This window comes from Cyclospora cayetanensis, unplaced genomic scaffold (genome assembly GCF_002999335.1).
Source record: "Cyclospora cayetanensis isolate NF1_C8 unplaced genomic scaffold, CcayRef3 CcayRef3_contig_37, whole genome shotgun sequence".
NCBI lineage: Eukaryota > Apicomplexa > Conoidasida > Eucoccidiorida > Eimeriidae > Cyclospora > Cyclospora cayetanensis.
The window spans coordinates 93,475-118,467 of NW_020312336.1; the positions used below are offsets into that span (position 1 = coordinate 93,475).

The 24,993-nt window shown below is 53.1% G+C and overlaps 2 protein-coding genes across 2 annotated transcripts; both read right to left on the reverse strand.

Annotated features, from left to right (window-relative positions):
- Window positions 1-99: 99 nt before the first annotated feature.
- On the reverse strand, window positions 100-12,549 carry LOC113146533. The gene is made up of 11 exons (XM_026334135.1): window positions 12,442-12,549; window positions 12,009-12,159; window positions 11,644-11,893; window positions 11,109-11,289; window positions 10,757-10,866; window positions 10,035-10,092; window positions 9,417-9,569; window positions 8,826-9,136; window positions 8,078-8,476; window positions 307-328; window positions 100-114 (listed from the first exon to the last, which is right to left on the reverse strand). The coding sequence occupies exons 1-11, from the start codon at window positions 12,547-12,549 to the stop codon at window positions 100-102; spliced, it is 1,758 nt and encodes a 585-aa protein (XP_026189920.1).
- Window positions 12,550-22,237: 9,688 nt separating this feature from the next.
- On the reverse strand, window positions 22,238-22,771 carry LOC34619836 (peptidyl-prolyl cis-trans isomerase). The gene has a single exon (XM_022733110.2). It carries the CDS (start codon window positions 22,754-22,756, stop codon window positions 22,238-22,240), a length of 519 nt encoding a protein of 172 aa, XP_022589011.1. The 5' UTR covers window positions 22,757-22,771.
- Between the last annotated feature and the right edge of the window lie 2,222 nt (window positions 22,772-24,993).

The window sequence follows — 24,993 nt, forward strand, 5'->3', positions numbered from 1 at the left end:
ATGCGGATTGCCCGATGCATGCTGCTGCGATTGCTGCTGCGATTGCTGCTGCGATTGCTGCTGCGATTGCTGCTGCTGCGATCGCTGCTGCTGCTGCTGCTAATTCGGCGAATTCTTACAACCGGAGTATCGCAAGTCGGCACATTTGAAACCTCCTTTCCCAATAAAGTCGCAACACCTTCGAAAGAACTGCCCTCCTGCTGGTGCTGCAGTTGCTTCTCCTGCTGGTGCTGCAGTTGCTTCTCCTGCTGCTGCTGCAGTTGATTCTCCTGCTGCTGCTGCAGTTGATTCTCCTGCTGCTGCTGCTGCTGCTGCTGCTGCTTGTCCTCTTCAAAGTCTGCCGGATCTACTTGCGTTTGCGCATCTTGTGCGTTACCACTGATTGCTGCTGCTGCTGCAGCAGGCTTCTCCCTGTTGCACTGGATCTTTACGCTGCGCTGGAGCGGCAGCAGCGTCTGCAAGCCGATTTCCTGACTGCGTGCAGTCTTTCCAGTTGCCTCTGTCTGTAATGCGTCGCTTGCAGCCCCCTTTTGTTGCTCTTGCTGCTGCACAGCCAGTTGCAGCAGCAGCGGATGCATCAGAGACACCTCCGTTTGAGCTTCAACATCGACAAGATCAGAAGCGAGAAACTCTGGCTCAGTCTGCGTTCTTCGCTGCAGCAGCAGCGTCTCCTTTTGCTGCTGCTTCTTTGTCTGAACGCCAACAGATACCATCTCCGGAGTCTCTCGTGCGACACCACATGCAGCTTCCACTTGAGCAGCAGCAGCAGCAGCTGCTGCTGCTTCTGCAGCAGCCTGCTTCTCTTTGCATGCATCCTCGCGAGCTGCACGAAGCAATGCCTCGTATTCCTCCTTCTGCTGGCGCAAAGCCTCTTCAGCTGCCTGCAGCATATCTGCCTGCTGCTGCTGCTGCTGCTGCTGTTTGTGCCTCTCTTGCGCCTCTGTCTCCCTCTCCCTCTGCTGCTGCTCTGCATTTCGAGTGCGCTCCAGCAGCTCTTGCTTTGCGGCAGACAAATCTTTCTGCAGCGCTTCTTCGCGTTGCCTCCCTGCTTCCTGCAAAAGCATCAAAACAGCACAGTCAGGGCAGATTTTCCAAGGTGAGAAGATCGCCACAAACGGGAAAAAAAACATCAACATCATCCCGAGGGGAAAGTGAAATCCAAGACTCAGAGTTGCAACACTCCTAGGAGAGAGAGGAGGCAGGCAAAGCCTACCCGTACAGCGGCGACTTCTTCCTGCATGTGCTTCCAGTCTTCTCGCAGCTGCTGAAGCTGCTCTTGCAACTCCTGAACATCATCATCCTGCCCACCCTCGACGCCTTCTACTGAACTTTTGCTCAGAAGCGGCTCCTCTCTTTCTGTCTGGACAGACACTGAGCAGCAGAGTCTTGGTCGTTCTTGCTGCTGCTGCTGCTGTGTCTCTAGCTGCTGCTGCTGCTGTAGCAGCGAGCTTCGCATGTCAAGTTCGGCTGTGTCGAGAGCCGCAGTCAAATACTTTCTCCGCTGCACCTGTGCATGCCATTGCAACAAGGCGCTCTGCTGCTCTGCTACCCCTCTGCAGCTGCTCCCAGCAGCTCCTTCGGCACTGCCGCTGTTGCTGTGTCTTCTGCGCATGCTGCAGCAGCTTTTGCTGCGTCGGAAGCACCTGACTTGCAGCTGCCTTTTGCGGCTTTGTGGCGAGCTCGAACGCGTTCTTCTAAGCCCTATAGACCTCCTCCGACCCCGCAAGAGACGCTGCTCCCGCTGCTGCGAGTGCTGCAATTGCTGCGGCTGCAACTGCAGCTGCTGCAGCGCTGAGGAGAGACTCAGCTGCAGTTCTTGCTGCCACGGCTGCTGCTTCAGGGAGACGAGCAGCTCGCCGAGATGCTCACGCAGCGTCTCGAAGTCATCTTCCCGCGTAGTTGGCGTAGAAGGCGCAGACTGATGGAGAAAACCGTTGCGTCTCTCTGTGCTGCTGCTCGGACTGCTTGCGCTGCTGCTTCCACTGTGGCTGTGGTGTAAGCGCTGCAGGAAGAGCTGCAGCAGCCGACAAATCCACTGCGACAACTTATCATTGACGCTCACGAGCGAAGCGACCTGCTGCTGCAAGCTCCACACACGTGCTGCTGTATCTTCCCCCCCCTCTTGATGCTCTTGCAGCAGATGCTGCTGGTCGTCGCAGCGCTCCTGGAGCACGCGCAAAGCCTTAATCAAGGCGTCTCGTTCCTCCACTAGCGCCTGCTGCTGTTGCGACTGCCTCTCCAGTGTCAGCTGCAGAGCAGAGACTTGCAGCTGCTGCTGCTGCAAATGCTCGTGTTGTCGTTCCTCCTCATACGCAAAAATCTGACGCTGCGCAGCCTCCAGCTCCTGCTGCGTCTGCTGCAGCTCCTCCTGCTGCTGCTCCGCCTCGCGCTGCAGCTGCTGCAGCTGCTGCGCATACTCCTCCGCTGCGAGCTGCCTCTCCAGCTGCAACAACGCAGCAACTCCATCCTTCTCGCCTTCCCCTCCCCCCCCCGCAGCAGAAGCCCCCACCGCTACAGCAGCAGCAGCGTTGCGGCGATACTCAGCCGCCTCCTCCTGCAACTCTTCATTTTGCTGCTGCAGCAAGTCGATCTGCTGCTGCTGCGCCTCGAGCTCCCTCCTCGCCTCCTCGCTAATGCGGCGCTGAACCGCAAGCTGCTCCTGCAGCCTCGAGTTATTCTGCTGCTGCTGCCCTAACGACACTTCCAAAGCATTCTGCCCGCTTCTCGCAGCAGTCCACTGCCGCTGCACGCCTTCCAGTTGCAGCTGCAGCGCAGATGTCTGCTGCTGCAGCTGCTGCTCTCGCTGCCGCAGTTCATGCGTCTCATTCTGCGCCTACGGCAAGCCAGCATACGCAAACGCATACATACACAAATACACACATACACACACAAATACACACATACACACATCGGGGATACAGACACTGCACTGTACTTCACCGCAGCCTCCCCGAATCACACAACAACCTCCACCTGCAGCAGTTGCTGCCATCGACGCGTTTTCTCGCTTTCGCAAACATAACACGCTAGCTAACAAATCGCTCTCAAAGAATCGCAGAAAATACTACTACGCCTCATCTACCCTCCTTCCTCAGGCAGCATCCAGCTCAAACAGCAGCAGCACACTAAAAGCAGCAGCAGCATCCAGCTCAAACAGCAGCAGCACACTAAAAGCAGCAGCATCATCCAGCTCAAACAGCAGCAGCAACGGACAAAAGACAGCAGCGCAGCATACCTCAGTCAGTGCCGTAAAAGCTTTCTGCAGCTGCTGCTGCAGCGCAGTTGCTGCTGCCCTACTCTGAGATCTAAAACTGTCAAAAGCTGCGGCTAAGCTGCGCAGATGATGATCCTTCTGCATCACCTGCTGCTGCAAGGTGTGGATCTGCGTCTGCTGTATGTCGTCCACACGCAAGCCGCTCTGAGGCATCGAAAAGTGGTGCTGCTGCTGCTGCTGGAGCTGCTGCTGCTGCTGCTGCATCAAAAGCACATCCTTGTGCAGCTCAGCGAGATCTGCCTGCAACTGCTGCCGCTGTTTTCGTTCCTGCGAGCCACCAGAAAATGCTCACGAAGCCGCAATGCAAGACGAGCAGAGAGATTGTCTTTCCCCGTCTCTCGACTGCCCCTCCCTCCTCGCTCTGCAGCATGACTCTACTACTGCATTCCAGCCAAGTGTCTGTCTTCCCCCTCCCCCATCACCCTTCCTGTGTGTATGAGTATCAGCCTTCCGCCTTCTTCAAGGTGCTCTGCGAATTTTCTGTCCCTTCCCCCACCATCACCTCCACCCTTCTCTAATAATGCGCCAACACGTGAGCCTACTGAGGCAAGCGCAGCATCTTTCGCTTTAAGGGCCACATGAAGCAAGGCAGCCTCCTGCCGCAAGTTTCCGATGTTGTCATCATCTACTGCTGCTGCTCCTGCTGCTGCAGCTGCTCCTGCTGCTGCTGCTGCTGTCGCTCCGAAACGCGTGCTGAGTTGCGCTTCCTGTGGTGCCCCTCCAGGCAAGCTGTCACCGGCTCTGCTGAAGACTGGTGGCTGTGGCTGCAGCAGCACGAGATCGAGCCTAGGCGGCTGTCTGTACACCTCCTTCTGCTGCTGCAGGGGAGGCACTGCTGCTGCTGCGCTGGCAACAAGTGCATTCAAAGGCCTCCCCAAAGCGACCGTTTGCAGCTCATCTGCAGCATCCGCCGCAACCACGGAGAAACTTGCGCTGCTGCTACGTCTTCCCGTCCGCGGAGTGCTGCTAGGAGTAGAGAATCCACAGTCAACAGGAAGAGGTCTTGTTACTTGCTGAACAGCAGCAGCGAGCGCCTTGTCTTCCTCATCGCTGCCCCCTCCATACGCCAGCAAGTTGCCTCTCCTCCCTCCTCCCGCTGCTGCTGCTGCTGCAGTGTCTGTAGAAGCCATGGGGTAAAAAAACTATTGCGGCAGTCCATTGGCATCGGCACAGGGAAAGGCTGCCCCTGCAGCGCCGCTACCCATCGACTCCGCCTCCTGCTCCTCCCTTGCTTCCTCAGGAGAAAGAGAGAAAGAAAGAGAGAATGAGAAGGAAAGAGGGAGAGAGCTGCAGCACTGGAGAGCTCGAGCTGGAGAGACAGAGAGCTAGAGCGAGCTTAGGTAGTTTCGACGAGGGAGGGGATTGTTCGAAGGGAAGAGGGAGGCGAAGCCTCTGCACCAAGAGGCCACTGCCGCTGCTGGATCGCGGTGCATCACCCCCTTAGGAATCCGTGTTGCAACTCGAAAAACATCCAGCAGCGCACTGCTAGCGTGGATTTAGCGTTCAGGTGCTGCCGAAATCGTGGCTGCGCGGGGGGGTAGGAGATGCAGGAGACATACAGGATCTTGATTTTTCCACAGGCAGCCTTCACAGGATGACTTTCAGCCTGAGGGGATGACTAAGACTGCCAAAGGAAACGAATTTTTGAGAAGTCGTACTCTTTAGGGGGACTGGGTGGCTGGAGGGAGCCAAGGGGGGGGCCTCTTGGGGCTGGTTGGAGGCCCCTACTCTTGCAGCGGGAAGCAGAAAAACGAAAGTACATCATTTTAAAAGCCTTAAATAGTACAAGGGGAAACGCATTTTAAACGCCGGAAAAAAAATAGAGTGCTAGAACTGCGGGATATCGTCCGTATTAGCGTCCACTCCGTGCGGAGAGTATTGGCGCTCTCTCCCACTGACTGGGGGCATATACACATGCATACACACATACATACGGCCTGAGAGAGACTCAAGAGGGCAGACATAGGGAAGCGTCAAGCGTGGGAGAAGCTCGGCGCTGACACACACCGTCGCAGCACGCAGAGACACCGAGCGCGATTCTATTTGTGGCGAAGGGCCAAAGTAGTAGACTTTTGACACACAGGAGCACAGAGAGCTCGAAATCTGCGCTAGACGCGTTAATCCTGCTATGACGCTTGTCTCTCATGAAGCTATTCACGCACATCTGCATCGGCAGCTTGTAAATACACGCTGGTGCTAGGTGCTACACTGCGATTGAGAATCCTTAGTTGTGAATCCGCGTGCCTATGCGCTGTCGTCATCGCTTCTGCTTGCCCCGCGAAGTGGAAACTTCTCCGCTATCCGGAGAAGTTTTCAGAGGGTGCGGCAATACGCAGGCACCCAAGGTGTGCCCCCCTCCTCCCTGGAGCACTCCATCTCTACGATCTCCGTGATGAGAAACACCACGCAAGACTCAATGCGAACGCAGTGAAATGCTGCAAAGTGCTGTTTCAGAAGGGTCGCTTCCTTGCCCCACCCGGTCCCATTGGAGTTCCCTCGCGAAGGGCGAGGGAGAGAAGCATAGCGTGCATGCGATGTGTTGTTGTTGTACCCGCTACGCCTTCCAAGTGTCTCTGCATCCAGTTGCACAGAACAACTAGCGCACCCGCTTGCCGCTTGAATTCATGTCATCTTGAACTATCGCTACTTTGCAACGAAAAGGATATACGGGCAGCCGCACCAAGGAGCTAATTCCTTGCGCATTCTTGATTCAATATACGTACCCCGTCATGGAAACGGCCAAAGCGGGCTTGTGGTTTTAGAATGTGCGGCTGTGTCTGTCTTCTGTGGAACTGCGTGAGATATTCAACTTTTTCTGCCGGAGGCTTCGCTGCCTGCGTCGACTCACAGTACACACTCTCCGTCCTCCTCGCGGGGATTGTGAAGAGCTACGAGGCGTTAAGGACGCAGGGAGGAAGCTATTCAAACAAAGACGACACCTTATACAGCTTTCTTTAGTGTTTATATTGACTTTGGGGCTGTTCTCAAAACCCTTTCTGCTACAATCCTGGTTGGGGGAGCGCTGCAAAACTCTAGGAATACTGGCAGCAAAGCCACACACACGAATAAAAGAGAAAATGATGCTCCTCGCTCCCGGAAAAGGGGCTTAATGAACGATCCCCCCTAGAAACATCCAAAACAGCAGCGCCACACCACCAACGATACACCCAAACGCACCCTCTGCTGTCCTGGCTCAAGGCACCTGTGTTGCTGCAGCCTAGCGCTCAAATTGTGATTCTCTAGATACAGCTCTGCATCTACGGCACGCAACGTGTGCTATAGGCGAGTTTTGGCTCAATAAGGCATACAAATCTTCCGCCGCCTCCTGCCCCCTGTGATGTAGGAAGGTCAAACACGGACTCGGCAGCAAGAGACGGACTGCCATCTCGTCTCTCTGCCAATGTGAATGCAGCTGTTTCAAACTAATCCCGCCGCAGCCTGACGGAGGGGTTCTGTGACACTCCATCCAAGGCTTCTTTGGAGAGACAACAACTGTGGATCGAGGTTGTGCTGTGCTATTGCTCTGTGCGTGCTTCCAAAAAAAATCCTGCGTTCCCCGACCTCCCACCCACCCCTCGGACGTCCCGATGAGGGGAGAGGAGAAAAGGGGGGTGCTCGTTGTCTCACCCTCTTCGCACTCAGATATATCACAGCTACACGCACAGAACACTGCATCTTCCTGCATCAAGCCAACGCTGCGCTGCGCCACAACACCGTCTACGAGCACGCATGTTGACTACTTCATTCTTTACTTTGTCTCGTAAAATTTGAAGGCGCTTCAGTGCAACTTCGCCCGCTACAATCGCTGTATGCAGACGAGAGTACTTTTTGACGTTGGATACACCGCGCTGCCGGAAAGGCAACTTATGGTCTCGCGCTCTCTGCTGTCTCCAGCAGCCGAAACGGCATGCAAGGAGGGATCGCTTCAGATTTTCTCAAGCTCTGCTGTGTGGCCCCCGCCTGTGCGGCACACCAAGCTTTTTCCTTCTCGTTATGGCGTTGTGCTATTTTTCAGCAGGTTGGGTCGCCTTCTGGCGCCTATTGCATTGCCTGTATTTGCCACATTAGACCTTGTTACTCAACGGTGCGTTACGCCTCGCCTGTGCTGCTGCTGCTGCTGCTGCTGCTGCGCAGGGCAACGGTTTGCCAGAAGTCAGTTTCTGCCTTGTGCTGGATCCTTTGCAGTCCTTTGCACTCCCGAAAATCCCGCACTATACTTTGGCTAGCAAGCTGCAGTGGTTTCTCCTCGCCCCTTCTTTGTATTCTCTTGTTCGAACTGCAGACGAACACATGCGGCCTGCTGGCGCCTCTGTGACACCCCTTGCTGAGGAGCACGCCGACTGCGTTGCTGGAAGTGTGAAAATTAGGTACTTGCCTGCATTTTGCGGGCTTTAGCTTGCAGGCGTGCGAAAAAGCCCAAGGCGGCGGAACTAACCTAGAGGCGGCCCTCAGCAGCAGCAGCAACAGCAGCAGCAGCAACAGCAGCAGCAGCAGCAAACACAAAAGCAGCAGCTCGACCTATCCCTGAGCCGAAGCGAAACGTGGGAACGAGGGGCATCATGCATGCATGCATGCATGCATGCATGCGACGTGCACAACGGGAGGGCAGCGGAAGGAGCGTCTGAAGGGACGGGGTAGCAGGTGCAGGCAAACGGGTTGGGCAACAAGTATCTTAAGCCGACAAGCAGCACGATTCGAGCAACCAACCAAGCGTTTCAACATCTAAAGCTGTGTTTCAGTCTCTAGATTCTTCCCAGCAGCTGCGGCTCTCCAGCTCCGTTTATGCCAGCTCTAACTCCGAACAGCGGCAGAGGCGACGTTGGACCTGAGGCTTCGCCTGCCGTGGGTGGCCTTGTGATATCGTCGGCAAGGTGCTGCTGCTGCTGCTGCTGCAGCAGATGCTGCTGTAGCTTGGAGACAAAAGTTGGCGCTTCTCGTGGCGTAGGAAGCACTGTTTCGTGGCTGCCGCAGGAAGGCTGCCGCGCTGTGCCAGCAAATTCATCAGAGCGCTTGTCAGGGGGGTCCCCGAGGCTTCCCTTGCTGCTGCTGCCCCCTGCGGGGGTGGTTCTTGCATGCTGCTGCTGTAACAACAACGAGGGGAAGCGAGTTACAGAACTGTCTCCTTGCGTGTGCGGTGACACCGCGTGGATCTGGCGCTGATGCTCGTAAAAATCATTAAAATCCAACCGCACGCGTAAGGACCTGCGCAGGCCAGGCACAGGCAGCAGCTTTCCGAAAGCCTCTCAATTAGGCGAAAAACTCCAACTAGCAAACAAAAATTCTACCTCCATACAGAACGCATGCACGAGCTGCGCCGAGTGACATGCGAGGCAAAGAAGCACACAAAAAGACCCCACAAACACAGGAACCTGCGCTGTGTGAGCGCGCTGGCAAACAAAGGCACATGTCGCCTTTCTGCTCTTTGCCGCCATCGTGCAGCTGAGCAACAAGGAGGCAGCGACAAATTCAACAGAGAGATACAAAAGGAAAGGAAGCAGAAGAGGCAACGCGCGAGCCGCGCACGATCCGGATACAGCGGGCGAGGACCCACCTAATCGCCATGCAATGATCCAAATAAATTCGACTCCTGCTGCTGCTGTTGCTGGCTGCTTGTGCTGCAGCTGCTGCTGCTGCACGAACTTCGCTTTGCTTTGCATCCAAAAGCTGCAATAGTCGCAGCATTTGATGCCTGAAAGCCTGTCGTCGCTCTTCCACCGCCAGCACGCTGTTGCTGCTGTTGCTGTTGCTGTTGCTGCTGCTGTTGCTGCTGCTGCTGCCAGCATCAGCTGCTGCTGCCGTTGGCATACGAACTTCTGACGTCCCCTGAAGTTGCTGCTCTGCTACTGTGGCGAAGCGAAACTCCTGAGAGATATGGCCGTTGGCACCAACAAATGCTGCTATGGCCTTTGCACGCCATGGCAAGACGAGCGGCACAAAACGGTGGAGCACTTATGACGGCAAACAGGAGCAACAGCAACAGCAGTAGCAACGGCAGCAGCAGCAACAGCAGTAGCAGCAGCAGTAGCAACAGCAGTAGCAACAGCAGTAGCAAAGGCAGTAGCAACAGCAACAGCAGTAGCAGCAACAGCAGTACCAGTAGCAGACAAGACGCAACAACGCAGCCAAGTGGATCTAAGCTTACAGCTCTCGACGCCATTGCGGAGCATGCCTCGTGCATTTCCTGGATCAGCGCATGCAGCTGCACGCTGATATTGCTGCTGTCGTCACCCTCAGCAGCAGCAGCAGCTGCCGCTGCTGCTGCTGCTTCCTTTGCATCGAAAAGAAACAACCCGTCCTGCGTTGTCACGCACACAGACGCGCCTTCTTCCTAAAGTTTCCAGCGCAGTTTTCAGCAGTCTTCGCCTCCCACCCATCGAGGGTAAACGTCAACAGCATTTTCTACCAAAGTCGCAATATAGCAACAACAACAACACACTACAGCAACGACAACACACTACAGCAACAACAACACACTACAGCAACAACAACACACTACAGCAACAGCAACACATTGCAGCAACAGCAACACACTGCAGCAACAGCAACACACTGCAGCAACAGCAACACACTGCAGCAACAGCAACACACTACAGCAACAGCAACACACTACAGCAACAACAACACACTACAGCAACAGCAACGCACTGCAGCAACAGCAACACACTACAGCAACAGCAACACACTACAGCAACAGCAACACACTACAGCAACAGCAACACATTGCAGCAACAGCAAACTGCCACAGGAGGACGAGACTCACATGTTGCTGCTGGATGCACTGCCACAACAAACCGAGAAATTCATCAACATCCCGGCAGCTGCAGCAGTTCGAAAGCCAACACACGCACAGCCGACAGGCTCACGCAAAATTGATGAGCGCAGCTGTCTGACAAATAGTTTCTGGATGCAACAACGCGAGACATCACACGCGAGTTTCTGCTGCTGCAGCAGAAACTCTCGCCACTGCCGCAAAGATTTCTGCATTTCGAAAGCCAGAGCAAAATGACGTCTCTCCGTCCACCTCTCTGCTTCAGTGGCAAGTGTCAGCTGAGCGCAGAGGCGATTCGTGAGATCCCACGACATGCGCACATGCGTCATGACAATCGACGAAGCGTCGATGCTGTTTCCACGCGTTGCAGCGGCTTCCACAGGCGTGAATATGTGTATATGTGTGTATGTATGTGTGCATGTGTATGTGTGTAAGTGTGTATGTGTATAGGTATGTATGTGTATGTTTATGTATGTGTATGTTTATGTATGTGTATGTGTATGTGTTTAAGTGTGTATGTGTATGTTTATGTATGTGTATGTGTATGTGTTTAAGTGTGTATGTGTATAGGTATGTATGTGTATAGGTATGTAAGTGTGTATGTGTGTAAGTGTGTATATGTATGTGTATGAATATGTATGTGTATGAATATGTATGCATATGTATGTGTATGCATATGTATATGTGTGTATGGGACTGTTGCAGCTTCGTACCGAGGAATAGCCTTGTAGAAGATGCGCCAATTGGGCGAGAGGACCTCCTCATGCGCGAAATGAAGCCACTGCCTCGAGAAATGCAGCATTTCATTCAGAAGATGCGTTAGCTGAAGGCATGCAACACATGGAAAAGACGCACATAAGCACATGCCTGAAGGCGCTTCAGCGAGACAGAGACGTTTTAGCCTCCCTCGGCAGATCTTGTAAGAAAGAGATACGTAATGCTTTGTACCACCCCATCAATACACACATAGTAGCGTCCGCAAAGCACACACACACACACACAAACACACACACATAGAGAGTATTCTGAAAGACGCATATGTCGAAGTTGACAACGATGTTTTACTTGGGAGATTTGCAGAATGAGGATCTCTTCGCGAGCTGCAGCAGTAGCCCTTGAGACTAAATTTCTTTCAGGAACTGCGGCTGCTGCAGCTGCTGCCGCTCGCTGCTGTTGCCGCAGCTGCTTTTGAAGCGCACAGCCTCGTAGCCATGACGCATGCAGCTGACGATGCGCCATATGGGCTCTGTAGATACACCCGACACTTTCGTGGACACACATGTCAGAGCGCCGCTGTATGTAAAGCAGCCGCTGCAGCTGATTCACCACATGCGGCAGCGCAGCTCTAGGCGCAGCAGAAACAGGGGCAGCAGCAAAGTCAGCAGCAGCAGCAATCTGAGTAGCGATCCGAGCAGCTGCAGAAACGGAGGCAGCAGCAAAATCAGCAGGAGCAGCAGCAGGGGGAGCGACCAACGTGACCAGCAGCAGCAACAGGGGCACAAAGGCAGGCAGTAGCAGCAGTCTGAGCAGCAGCAATCTGAGCAGCAGCCAAGTCAGAAGCAGCAACGTCGCTCGGCAGGGGGAGCAACTAAAAGCTCACTTCCAGAGAAGTGCAAACAATTTGTGGCATTTTTGGAGGAGTTCTTCTCCAATGAAGGATCGAAGTGGCTCTTCGGTGCGCAGATGTAATATGAGACCTCGCCACAACGAGTTACAAGTGGTGTTTGTGTGTGTGTTGCTGCTGGTGTGTTGCTGCTGCTGCTGCTGCAGGTAGGATATATGTGGGAATCGCGCAGTGAGGGCGAATGCCAAAGTCGGAGCAGCAGCAAAAAGGCAGGCACCGCTGCTACCTGCGAAGAGAGGAAAACGGAGAAAAGCTGACGCATACTTCTATTGCCTCAAAAGTCTGCTAGTGCAGCTTTCTTGTGCTGCTTCGTTCCTGTGCTGCAGGCTTCTTATTCTTACACTGCCGGGATGCAGTGTCGATGGAGGAGAGGATGAGCGGCTGCAACGCCATGGCACTCCCGTGTAGCTGCTGCTGCTGCCGCTGCTGCTGCTCCGCTGCTGCATCCAGCAGCATGGACCTGAAGTCTCCGTCTGCGAGCAGTAGAAACCTGAGGAGTCAGACAGCGAGGAAAAGAGAGCAGCAAGTCGCTGACGGCGCGCACGTGGTTCGTCAAAGAAGCGCTCCACGAGGTGTTTTGGCGATTGCGGCAGCGTGTGCAGCAATGCCGTGCAGAGGGCGAACGCCTCCTCCTTCTCCTCCCCCTGTCTCAGCAGCAAACGCTGGTGCATTCGGAGTAAAAGGAGCAGCTCGCGCAAGCCTCGGAAGCAGCCTTGGCCTTAAAAGAGGGGGCAGAAGGGAAAAGGGAAACTCCAGAAGGCGGATACTGTCTACCTTCGAATAGCTTCTAGGTAATACAGCAGCTGATGATCCCATAGGAGCAGAGACACGAGCCTGAGAACGGGGATAGGCGCGAGTCGCAGCACAAACTGAAGCGCGCATGTGTGTATGTGTGTGTGCGTTTTTCCTTCGCTATCCGCCTGCCAGGCATCATCATCATCGCCGCTTCCCATGACTACACTGCACTACAAGAACATGGGCTCGAGATGCTTGGCTGCCGCTATTCGATGAAATGCTGTTTCTGAGCAATAGCGGGAAGAAAGGGGATCAGATAGGAGCAATCGCGCAATTCGTGTCTTCTCTAAGATCAAGAGGGGCATCAGCTTGCTTAGGGTTGCCTCGAGAAGAGACGGCGAGTAAGCGTTCATCGAGTTGCTGCAGCAGCGGCACTTCTGGATCGTGCACTGGACGTGGCGTGTGTTGTTGTTGTTGTTGTTTTTGTTGCTGCTGTTGTTTTTGTTGCTCTTCATGGCGTGCGACGATTCCTTCGCCGCACAGGGTCCTCAGTCGATGCGGCAGAGGAAAGGATACTACTACCTGCTGCTGCTGCTGCTGCTGCTGCTGCTGCTGCTGCTGCTGCTGCTGCTGCTGCTGGGGGCTTTGCAGCAACTGTTGCTGCTCCTCCGAAGACAGCAGCTCTCGCAGTGTCGCAGGAAGCTCGCGCTGCTGCGGGGAGGCAGCTGCAAAGAAGCCTGTGGACGGCAACTCAGGCTTCGCTTGTTTCTCGAGCAGCCTGCACGCACAGCTCAGCGGCATGCCTGTTCTTTGCACAAGGATATCCGGGTAAGCCACGGATCTCTAATTCTGAAAAAAGCGAAAGCAGCAGTAAAATTCCAGAAAGGCAAGCGTGCCAAAGCTGCAGCGGCGCTCCCTCAAAAACGGCCAACACAGACACCGCACGGCAAGACAAATTTTTCTAGGCAGTGCTTGAGACTGTAGAGAAACAGCTCCAGCTGCCGTCTTCACATGCAGCTTTCCTGCGCTCCTTTACACCGACTAGCCCAAGGCGTCTGTGCCACGCCACTATTATAGCGCTGCATGCATATGCATATGCATGCACGAGGGTGTGTGAACTCAAGGATCAAAGTGCCCCCCCTACTCCCTACTGGCTGTATAGAACGCTTTTGCCCGCCAAAAGAAGTCTCTCCGGAAGCTGCCGTGGCATAAAAGAAGGAATGTTCTCCCGCACCAAAACAAACCTGAAAACGCATGCAACAATTGCAACACAAGAGCACCGTACTAGCAGCATGCAGCAATTGCAACACAAGAGCACCGTACTAGCAGCATGCAGCAATTGCAACACAAGAGCACCCTAATAGCAGCATGCAACAATTGCAACACAAGAGCACCCTAATAGCAACATGCAACAATTGCAACACAAGAGCACCCTAATAGCCACGTTAGAGCGAGCAACTGCAGCATAAGAGCCGCAGGCAGCTACAGCGCTCTGATAGCAGAGCCTAATAAAAACCTAATAGCAGCAGAAGCGCAGCTGCATGCACATATCCGTTGCAGCGTTTGTTTCTACGCGCTTGCAGTCGAGTCTATTTGCCGCAGCTGCCTTCTCTAATGATGATCAGAAGCCAGTGCAGGGGAGGCAACGGCAGTCGGCTCTTCCGCAGCGTAGGCTGCACGAGAGCGTTTTCGCCTGTTCTCATAGAAAGAGATGCCTTTCCCTTTGTCTCCACAAAACTGCCCATGCCTCCTGCACATGCTGCTTCTCTTTGAACGGCAGCCTGGATGTAATGCGTGGAACGCTTGTCGGTTTCCGATGCGTCTGGCCTTAGGCATCCCTCCTCCCCCCCCGCTCTCCCTCTAGATTCCTAAAAATCTCCGCAAAAAGCCTCTCTAAGAACAGTACCTTCCCCCTCCCCCCCTACGCAAGCCTCTTGCCTCTCAGCAAGCGGCAGAGGGCAGCTAACAGCTCACCGCGAGCACCAACTTGAAAGCTGCGGATCTTGTTGCGCTTCTCGGATAAAGAACTCCCCAGTCTCATCCCTGCAGCAGCCGCAACACAGGGATTTGCGCACTCTACGCAGCTGCCAGGAAGGCATCAAAAAAGGGATTTTTTCTCGCTCCGGAAAAAGCCTTTCACGTGCAACACCTACCTGAGCTGCCCATATATTGCCCACGCCTCCATAGCATCCACCAGCGGCTGCAGAGAGCTGTGCAACTGAAGCCATAGAGAGAGAACGCAGCACAAAGAGGCAAATCAGGGGGCAGCTGGCTGGTGTCGAATAGGCTGCGGCGAGCGGCTTTGCCGACACTGCCTCTCTGCTGCCTCCCCCCACATTTGAAGTAAGCTTTCCAGCAACTCTACTACTGCCACCAGGTAAGCGCTTGAGAGACACTCATAGGCCGCTGCTGACGTACAATCTGGAGAGCCACATTCCGCAGTTCGGCATCTCCAAGAGCGCAGTGTGCTGCAGCGCAACAGCATAAGCATAAGCATAAGCATAAGTTGCATGCATGCCTGACAAAAAGCCACCAAAACCTTTTTTCCAACACCCTCAAGCTTCGCCAGGTTGTTCTGATGCCGTGCAGCGACGGCGCATGCCGCCACGGCGCGTAGCTGCAGCAGCACACTTCGGGAAGGCGGGCAAAAACGAAATACACAACTCGCAACACACACATTTGCTTTAGCAGCAACGCACCATAGATCGTGGAAAGCAAGGCACCTCCAGTAAGCCCCTTTGCAGCCTCCGTCTGAGATCAGCGGATGCCATCACATATACACACATATACATACACACACATACATATACATACATATACATACATATACATACATATACATACACATACATACACATACATACACATACACATACATGTACGTACATACACATACAGAAGTAAACAGACATTTATGGTATCTATTCCTAGCAGTCGTAGGGTAAGCAAAGTGCGCGGAGGCTCAAGCACAGAGAGAGATCTGAAGAGAAGAAGAAGAGGGAAAAGACGGGGTTGAGCGACGGGGGTGAAAGGAGGGAGAATTTCCGGCTGCCTAGAGAAACTGCAGAGGAGAGAAGAGAAGAGGGGTGCAGTCAGTCGGCATGGGAAGCCTTCATGAGGAGACGTTTTTTTTAAAGAGGCGAGGCAGGCAGAGAGGCACACGGGAACAACGGAGAAGCTCCAGATTCTATAGAGCGTACAGACAGCAGGGAAGAAGAGAGGAAAGAAAAAGCAGGGAAGAAGAGAGGAAAGAAACAGCAGGGAAGAAGAGAGGAAAGAGCGAAAGCAGGGAAGAAGAGAGGAAAGAGCGAAAGCAGCAAGCAAGAGCGAGGGAAGGTTTGCGCGGGCTGCTGCCAGTGATCGGCAGTGGGAAGGAAGAAGAAGGAACTCCTTCAAACTGAGAAAGCATCAGGAAGCATCAGGATTTCAACAACTCACCATAGAGGCAAGCAGCCGCATGCGTCGGTAGGGGCCTTGCAGCCAGACGGCTAGTCGCCGCAGAGTGACTGTGCCTGCATCTGCTGTGGAACTGCGAGCTGTTTCTGCAGCTGCTTCACTTCTGAAGAAGCAGTAAAGCAAACCCACACACACACATACACACATACACATACACATGGCGATCCTCCCAAAGGAGGCGTCGATTGTGGCCATATGAAGCCGCGAGGAGAGCTCGAAGGTGTGAGGGGGAGCTGCCCAGTGCACCATGCCATGTCAACCGTTTTCTTTGGGGAAAAAGATATTTTTCTCGCATGCCGCTCCTCTTGAGGCATCCGCTGCTCCTGCCTGCCTAGCAGTACCGTGCAATGTCTTCTTCGAGGACGGCGAGCAGCTTGAAGTACTGCCGCAGCTCGGCGGCGACGCTCTGGCGAAAGGCTTCCGCCGTCAACGAGCGAGGGCTGAGTAGGGCCCCCTGACGAACACAGACGCCGTTTGGCAAGGGAGGCTAAGCGGGAAAATCTACGGGAGAAGGCGGCTCTCGTGAATTCCCGGCTGGGAATCCACTTTTGCACTTGCAATTGGTTGCAGAGGGAGGGGCTAAATGCAGAAAGCGAGAAGCGGCTCCTTGCCAAACGCACCGGAAGATCCTCCACGGCGCTTCGCACGCGACTGTAGAGACTCCCCAAAGAGGAGACGCGAGCTACAAGGCTCTGTAGACTTGGAGGCGCCCGTATCTGCACGGAGACATGTGCATGCGCAGGCATTTTAAGACAGAATGCAGCGGGAACTGGATAGCCATTTAGGTGTTTGCCTGTGCTGCGAGGCGAGTAGGCGAGAGGAGGTGACGAGGGCTTTCTTTATTCGAAGAAAAAGCGAAAGAAAGAGAGAGAGAGAGAGAGAAAGCCCTCTCCCCGCAAAGACTCTCTACAGCCAGCGGATGGACGCCGCAGGAGACAGCAAGATGCGGTAGAATAAGTGGCGAGGGACGAACGCCAGGCGACACGGGAGAGCTTACGGTTGGGCAGAGAAAGCAAGTTGTTCGGAGTGCGTCAAAGCGAACAAATCGTCCTTCGATGCCTGGAGAATCAGAGAAGAGGGCAACAGGCAGACAGCGCAACACCGTAAGCGCAGGTTTGGTAACACACGCTGCGACTGGCCCCCTCCCCCCACGCCTCGGATTGAAAACTCCTGCAGAAAGAGCCTTTTGTTGCCGCAGCAACAGCAGCCTCCTGCGCAGCACTGCGCAATTCCTCTAGGAATCCCCTGGCAGCCTTGCATCGGCGGGGGAAGATAACGTCGAGAGATGAAGAGAAAAAAGGAGATGCTTCGGGTGCTTCCTAAAGAGCTCGGCACACGCACCTTGGAGAACGAAAAGCAGATCTCGCAAGAGAGACACCTCGTCTATCCCCCATATTGCTGAGAAAAGACAAAAGCGCATAGGGCAATACGCAAGAATGAAGAACACGTTCCCAAACGCGGCGCTGCATCAAAAAAGCCCAAGGCGCAGAAGAAACCGTGTAGGAACGAGGCAAAAGAGAGAAAGAGAGAGAAATAGAGAGAGAGAAATAGAGAGAGAGAAAAAGGGAAAAAAGAGAAACAAAAAGAGAGTGAAAAAAGCAAGATCGAATCGCTGCATCTGTACAGGCGTGGAGCCGCATTCGTTAGGAGAGAATGGATAGAATATAAGTAGGGCCGGTGCCTCAAGACTCCAGCAGCCAGCTTCCTCTTGTCTCCCGCGCAAAGAGGCATGGAAAAAAACTCCCCCTCCTTCTCTCCCTCTTCTCGCAGTCCATGCAGCGTAGGATGCAAGAAGCCGAAGAGGTCTCGGATGTGGCGAGGGAGGGCAAAACAATCAAACACAGTAACGCACAACGCCGGCAGAAAGAGGATTTTTATTGAAGGCGGAAACTACGATGCCAGCAGGAAAGAGACTTTTTCACACACCATAAGCAAAGCCTGGAGCTTGATTTGCCTGCGAAGCAAGCGGATGGTAAGACTTGGGGGCGGGGGCAGTGCTTTGGCTGAGAGAGAGTGCCAAATGTCGGCTTTCTGCAGTGCTGTTAGCAGCATCACTTTTCTGAGTCTCAGAAGACACCCCCGCTCCTCGCGTGAGAGCAGAAGACGCTGCTTCTGCTTCTGCTGCAGCTGCTGCTGGCGTAGATCCTGAGGGTAGACCTTCACTTCTGCCGAGAGATGCCGCCTCCGTGCGCGAGGCAGATTCCATCTGATGGCGTGGAGCGTGTGCCTCGCTCCTTTTCACTGCCGTTGCTCCTGTCGTTGTTGACGCCGAGACTGCTGCTGCTTGCTGCTCTCTCTGTCGCATCTGAGCATCCTCCTGCGCTGCAGCTAGCTGCAGCAACACCTGCAAAATGGATTGGGGTCTCTGCAGCGGCTGCTGCTCCTTCGCGAGCAGCAGACGCGCGAGGCGAGCGAGCAACGAGCTGGAGGCTTTGTCTAGGAGACGAGCTAAGAGGCCACAGCGCAACGAGAGAAGGAAGAAGCATACACCCCGCACATGCATAGCGCAGTACTTGCCACCACCCCCTCATCTTTTAAAGGAGAGACTTCACAGATTGTCTTACGACACCGCTAAACGCGCAGGACATATAAATACACACATTTACATATATTTATACATATTTATATATATATTTATATATACATATTTATATATTTATATATATTTATATATATATTTATATATACATATTTATATATATATTTATATATATATTTATATATTTATTTATATATATTTACAAAACTCGAGGCAGCGGAGAGTTCTACGAGGCTCGAAGAGGCGCTGCTGCAGGGCCTGCGGAGAGAGCAGCCTCGAATTCCAGTGAAAAGGAAACTCACCCTGCAGCTCTGCCAGCGTCTCTTCTCGTTCTAGCGCTTCCGAAGCCGCATCCTTGGGGAGGGCGACTGCACGGCTTTGCTGCTGCGCTGCAGCGAGGCGGCGCATCAACAGCTGCTGCAGTTCGTGTTGCAGCTGCTTCTGCTGCTGGGGGTTGAGGGCCTCTGCCGCAGGGCAGTCATCGCTGCGCGCGCCGACGCTCGCCAGAAGCGCGGCGAGTCGTGTCAAGGGGGGAACTGAGCGGCGTTGTGACTCCGGGGGCCTCCCCGAGGCGCTTTGCTGCTGCATTTTCTGCCGCTCGAAGCGGAGAGGCGGGGGGGCAGCAGTCTGCGAGTGGAGGGGGGGTCCAGCAGGAGGCGAAGCGCTTTTCGCGGCACTTGTAGACGTCGCACATCAGCGAGCCTAAAAGGGGCCGCAGAGTCGGCGAGTGGCCTCGGGGAGCGCCTGGGGAGAACACCAGATTCCCCAGGGCATGCACGAAAATCCAAAGAAGCACCCCCGCTTAGGACCTTCGGACCGTCTCTCCACAGCCTTTGGAAGGGAAATAAGCAGTGGCAAAGATATTAAGTCGCCACCCGGCTTCGAACCGGCAAAAAGGAGGCCCCAGTGGGCGAAGAACATGATGGCGTGTTACTCCGGGGGGAGGAGGGAGCCACTGGGGCTGGGGGCCCTGCTGGGCTTTGCAAGACATGAAAAAAAATATTCGGCGCTGAATTATCTTTTTAAAAGGCTGCGTTTAGCAATAGAAACGAAAGGCGCGTAAATATTTGCTTCAAGGCTCAGTTTCACAGGAAGACACCCGATAATCAAGGCACGTTCTGCACTGCCGGAAACAGACCACCAAATTTGTGGTTTGTCACTTGTTTGGCAGCGCACAGAACGCTGTGTGGCGGGTATTTTAACTGCTTCAAGGTCTTTGACTCCATATATAGGCGCCTTCGAGAGACATGGAAATACTCTTACTTGCTACTGCGGCATGCCATATAGCCGATCGCTCGCGGTGCCACTTCCCCTATTGGCTTGCCTCCCACTTGCCGCACAGCAGCATTCCACTGCATAGTCAATTCTCTCTCCCCCTCTATCCCTGAGCCTCACTCGCACTGCACAGGGGGCATAAACCCGCGTCAAAGCTTCGTGGCTGAGGCTTCCATCCTGTAAACCGGCAGTTGTTGCCTTTACGCTGCTTGAACAACCCAGGCGTCCCTCAAAACATTCACTCGTTCTCATAGAAGTGTTTACTTTCCGGTTTCACTCCTATAGTTTCACTTGCTTGATGTTTGTCCCTTAGTGCGGCGCGAGCAACAACCAGCAATGTAGAAGCAGTACCATTGCTCTTCGGAGCCTCAGGGCCCTGCCGCCAAACGGGGAACGCAAGTACAGCTTGGTGCACCATGTTTTTTTTTCTCGCGTTGAGCAACGCAATTCAGCACAGTTGCACCTGCAGAGCGCATCTCAGCATATCTGGTATGCTTGCAACAAACAAATTCCTGAATAATACGTACAGTGTTTAAAATTAAACTTACATGTGCGAATGGGGGAAGGTGCCTCGGAGTGCTGTTCCCAGTATTGGTCTGAAGCCTGTCTGCTGGGTATTTGTGCGTGACCCCCCTAATATATGAACCAGTGCTACATGCTCTTCAATGCTGTGCCGTCTGTGGGATCACCTTTAGGGAATCTACATGTGTGCAGTATACCTGCAGAGGCACTCAATATCCATCCTGCAGGTTAGCATTCATTTCTTCTGAGGTGTACGAGGGCAGACTCCACCAACAGGGCACCAAGGAACCTAGGAGGCAGGTGCTTCAAGCGCAGCACAAATTTTCTGTGGCTTTACTATACAAAGGGGAGTGTTGGGGATCTTCCCTGAAGTGTCATTTGCTGTGAAGTAGATAATATCAGATGATGGAGTAAAAGTATTCACGAGTTTCTGTAGCAGCCAAATTCCTTGAGTTAATGATACATACAAGCAGAGGAAACACCTTTTTCGTCATAGGGCCACAGAGGAGGCGACTAGTCTATTGTCTAGATTTATGGATGTATTTATGAAGGCATGTTTATACAAGTGAATCTGCACACATTTGCACATGTGTGCGTCCGAGATCACATGCACAAAGGTTCTTGCAGCACGACAGGTGCCTTCCCTTGGCCCACACATTCATTCGCCCTGCACTGTTGCACTACATAATGAAACATGATCCTCTATATTTTGCTTTACTGAAATCAGGTTTGTGCCAGCATCCCGTCAAAGGCATTGTAGAGGCGAAAAGACGTCCCCCTGCAGGACTGACAGCGAGATTTACGCTAAAGGCCAGTATTTCTTTTTTGCCACTGGAGTCTGTTCATGGGCGTGTTTGTCAGTTGTAATTTCCATTAGAAGCATGTTTCAAAGAGACAGGCAGAGGGTCGTTCGCGAGGACGGCAGCGAATCAGAGGCGTCAGGATCATTAGGAGAACCCATCTTATACCGACACAGGGACAAAGGATAACACGAAAAGCAGATGAGCGTGCAGTTTTCTCGTCGACGTAGGTGAATATCCACGCATACTCACCTACGTCGACGAGGAATCTCATAAGGTGCTTCATTTCTTCCTAAACACCTTATACCCAATTACACCATGCACAAGGTATGGATGCTCCAACATACATAAAACCCCCGTATGTACATCAACAATCAACACTGACATCCGAACCAGCTCCACAGCGACGACGACACATGCCCACCGATAGCTTATGCACAAGGAGACTTTTTGAGATGCATGGGTCACAAGAGCCCACTGCCCGACGTCAACATGCTCGACACCACAAGTCGAGGTGCGTGTTTGCGTGACGCTATACGCAAGCGCCAAGCCGCGAAGGCTCAGCAACAGAGGAAATGTCTAGTGCACGACGAAGGTCGGAACATCATACATTCCACCCAAGGCAGACTACGCGCATTGCAACCTCGGCATGTCATTTAGCGCCCTACCTAGATCCTTCAAAGGAGCAAAGCCTATCATACCCTTTTTCCCTAGACGCCAGCAGGACCCTCGAAAGTGTATTAGGGCAGGTTCCCGATACAGTTGAGGGATTTCCGCTAGCGCAGTGTACACTAGGAAAGGCCGCTTCGCCCAACCTGCAGCCTTGCAATTCCCGGGTGCCTAGATTTGCTCTTGACTGCAATGGAGAAGTTCTCTTTTACAGCTATATGTGGGGAAGTAGGCTCCTCAACAATTAGTAGCGCAACTCACGAGGGACCCTACACACGCAGCTACCCACTTCGACTGCTTCAGTAAGAGTACAGAATGCCTAAAGCTAGATCACGAGGCTGAAGAATACACAGCAAAGAAGGCCTTCAAATGACTTGCATGGAGTCGGCCTGCCTCTCACTGGCTGTGCCTAGAGAGCAGGCGCGCGAAGTTCGTGAGAAGCAGCGACAATCTATGCCTAGTAGCGTTGGAATGAGCGAGTGTGCTCTTTGCATGAGTATATATAGGGTTGACTTGGTGCACGGATCCTAAAGCATTATGCCTCGGGGGTGCAATAAGCGCAATTCGAAGTTCTTTAAGACAGCTGTCCGCAGTCCGCGATGGTGACAGTCTGCTGTGGCTTTCCCGAATTGGTGCCTACTTTCTCGATCGTCTTGACGACGTCAATCCCGTCGATGACTTTCCCGAAGACGCAGTGCTTGCCGTTTAGCCAGTCGCAGTTGACTGTTGTGATGAAGAACTGCGAGCCGTTGGTGTTCGGGCCGGCATTCGCCATGGACAGAAGGTATGGCTTGTCGTGGTTCAGAGTGAAGTTCTCGTCTGCGAACCTTTCACCATATATTGATTCCCCCCCCGTGCCGTTTCCATCGGTGAAGTCACCGCCCTGGAGCATGAATTGAGGAATGATGCGGTGGAAGGTGCTACCCTTGTAGTGGAGGGGCTTGCCCTTACGGCCCTTGCCCTTCTCCCCTGTGCACAGGCACCTGAAGTTCTCCGCCGTCTTGGGAGTCACATCCGCGAACAACTCCATAACAATCCGCTTTGTGGCAGCGCCACCAATGGACACGTCGAAAAACACACGTGGGTTAACCATCTTCGTCACAGGAGAGGCGTACGGCGAAGCGAAAAGCGATGAAGGAACTGCAAGGGAAGAGGTAATGCTCAAATAAGCATAAGCACACACGGAACTAAAATGTGAAGAGTCGAAAACTCTTGGGACAACACGCCATCGCCCCCCATGCAGTGCGCCCGAGTTGCGCGCACCCCGCCCCTCTGCGAACAGCGACTGCTTGCAGCCTCCCCACCGTGCGACAGAGGGATCCCTGGAGGGTGTAAATCCATGGAATGCTCCGGTGTTTTTTAAATACGAGTTATTAAATATGCCTGATAATGCTAGAGAGGCCGATTTTTTCGACGCCTTGGGTTCAGGGCTGTCGGGGGTATATTGCAACCCCCTTCGTAATTCCGGGGATTCTATAGCAAAGGCATGGCGGGGCACAAGAGACGACAGAGGGAGCCACCTGGCCTCCCACCTGCCACCAAGGGCCAAAGAGGTCCCAAGGCTAAGAGCCAATAATAAAGACAAAGGAGAAAACATTTTAAATGCTTACTGAGATCATCATTAAGACCCTGACATCCTCCGATCTCCCCGCACCCCGCACCTGCACACACCTGAGACGTGTGGTACCACCACCAGATCTTCTCACTCGAGTGCCATGTGCAGCTTCTCGTAGTTCCGTCTCTTTGTGCCATCCACTTTGTTACTCTTAATCACCAAAAACGCCTTCCGATTTCTTCCCTGTGTATTTTAGCTAGCGAGAGCGCGTACCTTGGCATCTATGTCCCCGTTCACCCCGAGACAGTTCCGACCACCTCGATTTTGTCAGATTGTCACTCGGTCGAGATGGGACTATCTGGAGCGAGGCACGAGTTGAGCCCGATATACAATGTAAAATGCGTGTGTTCATTGGGTGTGCGGCAGCAACTTTGGAGGGATTGCCGCGTCTGCATGCTTGCTGCAGGCACATTGTAGCGATATTCAAGCCCAGAAGCCGCGCATCAACAAACAGCTATCGTGTGCCTTCCAAAGAGGCTCCAACAACCCCCGCTTCCCCTACTTTCGACATAGGGTAAGGTCTAAAGCTAGGATGCGGATAGCTATACCTTTACGCATATTGGGCTCTCACAGCTAGCTGCACAGTTATGAAGTGCACTAAAACGCAACATTGCGATTCCTTACATGTAACCAACGCTCAACCGACGGTAAATACGAGATACCAAAGCAAAAGCCGGTGGTGGCAATAGAAAATGCTGATGTGCAGCGTGGGCCGATGCATCTTCCCCTATTCGAGAACACGCGCCATTGTCCGTTCAGACCAACTGCGTACAGAAAGGTGAAAGACTTCTCACCACTCCTCAGGCAGGCAGACACGCGAAAATAATGTAAATGATAAAGCCTAAGTGCACATCAGCCCGTAAAACAAAATCGGTGGGTGCAAAAACAAGTAAAACAAAACGAGTGGAGACGAAACCAATACCGCTATTGTGACGCAACATTTTTTAAAGGTAGAATGACTAAAGATGTGTACGCGCCTCGCGTTTGGAAAAAACATACAAGTAAATATGTAAAGGGAATCAGAACTTAGTCTACTTCAGCAGTGCCTGCGCGCCTCATACAGAAATGTCTGAATAAAATTTTATGACAAACGCATGCAACGTCATTAAAGTTAGAGCTCCAAAAAGACTTTGGCAAGAACATCGTACCTGAGGGTACTTGCGCATAAATCTAAGCGTATCGAAGACCTTAGCAAAGGGTAACCAGGAAATGTTTAGCAATACCAGTAGATGAAGGCTGATATTCTAAGCAGAGCATGCTCGAGCGAAGGGTAAATATCCAGGAACTCGAGGAGCACCATCAGCAGCAAATGGCGTTTCCGGCCAAAGACAACCTCAAGTTCTTCCACTTGCAATAAAGCCCCAACTTGCGGTAACATCAACAGCTGTGGTTGGTATTACTCACCAAATTTCACTAGAACTTCCTGTTTAGTGTAAAGGAGCGCTGAACAGCTCCGGAACCCAGCGTGTATTCGTCTACGGCTCTACACCGGAAGATGGTCTGCACGGCAAAGTGCACCAAAATTTTGGGGCCGTTGTACGTTCTCTGAAAGGAAAATATTGATAGAGCTCGGCAACCCAATTTTTAAGGGCATTGATGCAGTAAATAAATGCCTTGATTCCATGAGACCACAGCAAATGGTCCTAGCCTCTACAGCGCAAATTGTCTGTGTGGAAACTCTATGGTGAACCTCGTACAGGGTGCAAATCCACTAG

What these genes read in the sequence shown, in the direction of transcription:
- LOC34619836 (XM_022733110.2), bottom strand. Translation starts at nt 22,756, where the DNA reads ATGGTTAACCCACGTGTGTTTTTCGACGTGTCCATTGGTGGCGCTGCC.
- LOC113146533 (XM_026334135.1), bottom strand. Translation starts at nt 12,549, where the DNA reads ATGCGCGCTTCAGTTTGTGCTGCGACTCGCGCCTATCCCCGTTCTCAG. An exon ending in CGACACTGCATCCCGGCAGT is followed by an intron (nt 11,894 to 12,008) that starts GTAAGAATAAGA and finishes CTCTCTTCGCAG; the next exon opens with GTAGCAGCGGTGCCTGCCTT. An exon ending in CCAACGTCGCCTCTGCCGCT is followed by an intron (nt 329 to 8,077) that starts GTTCGGAGTTAG and finishes CAGACTTTGAAG; the next exon opens with AGGACAAGCAGCAGCAGCAG.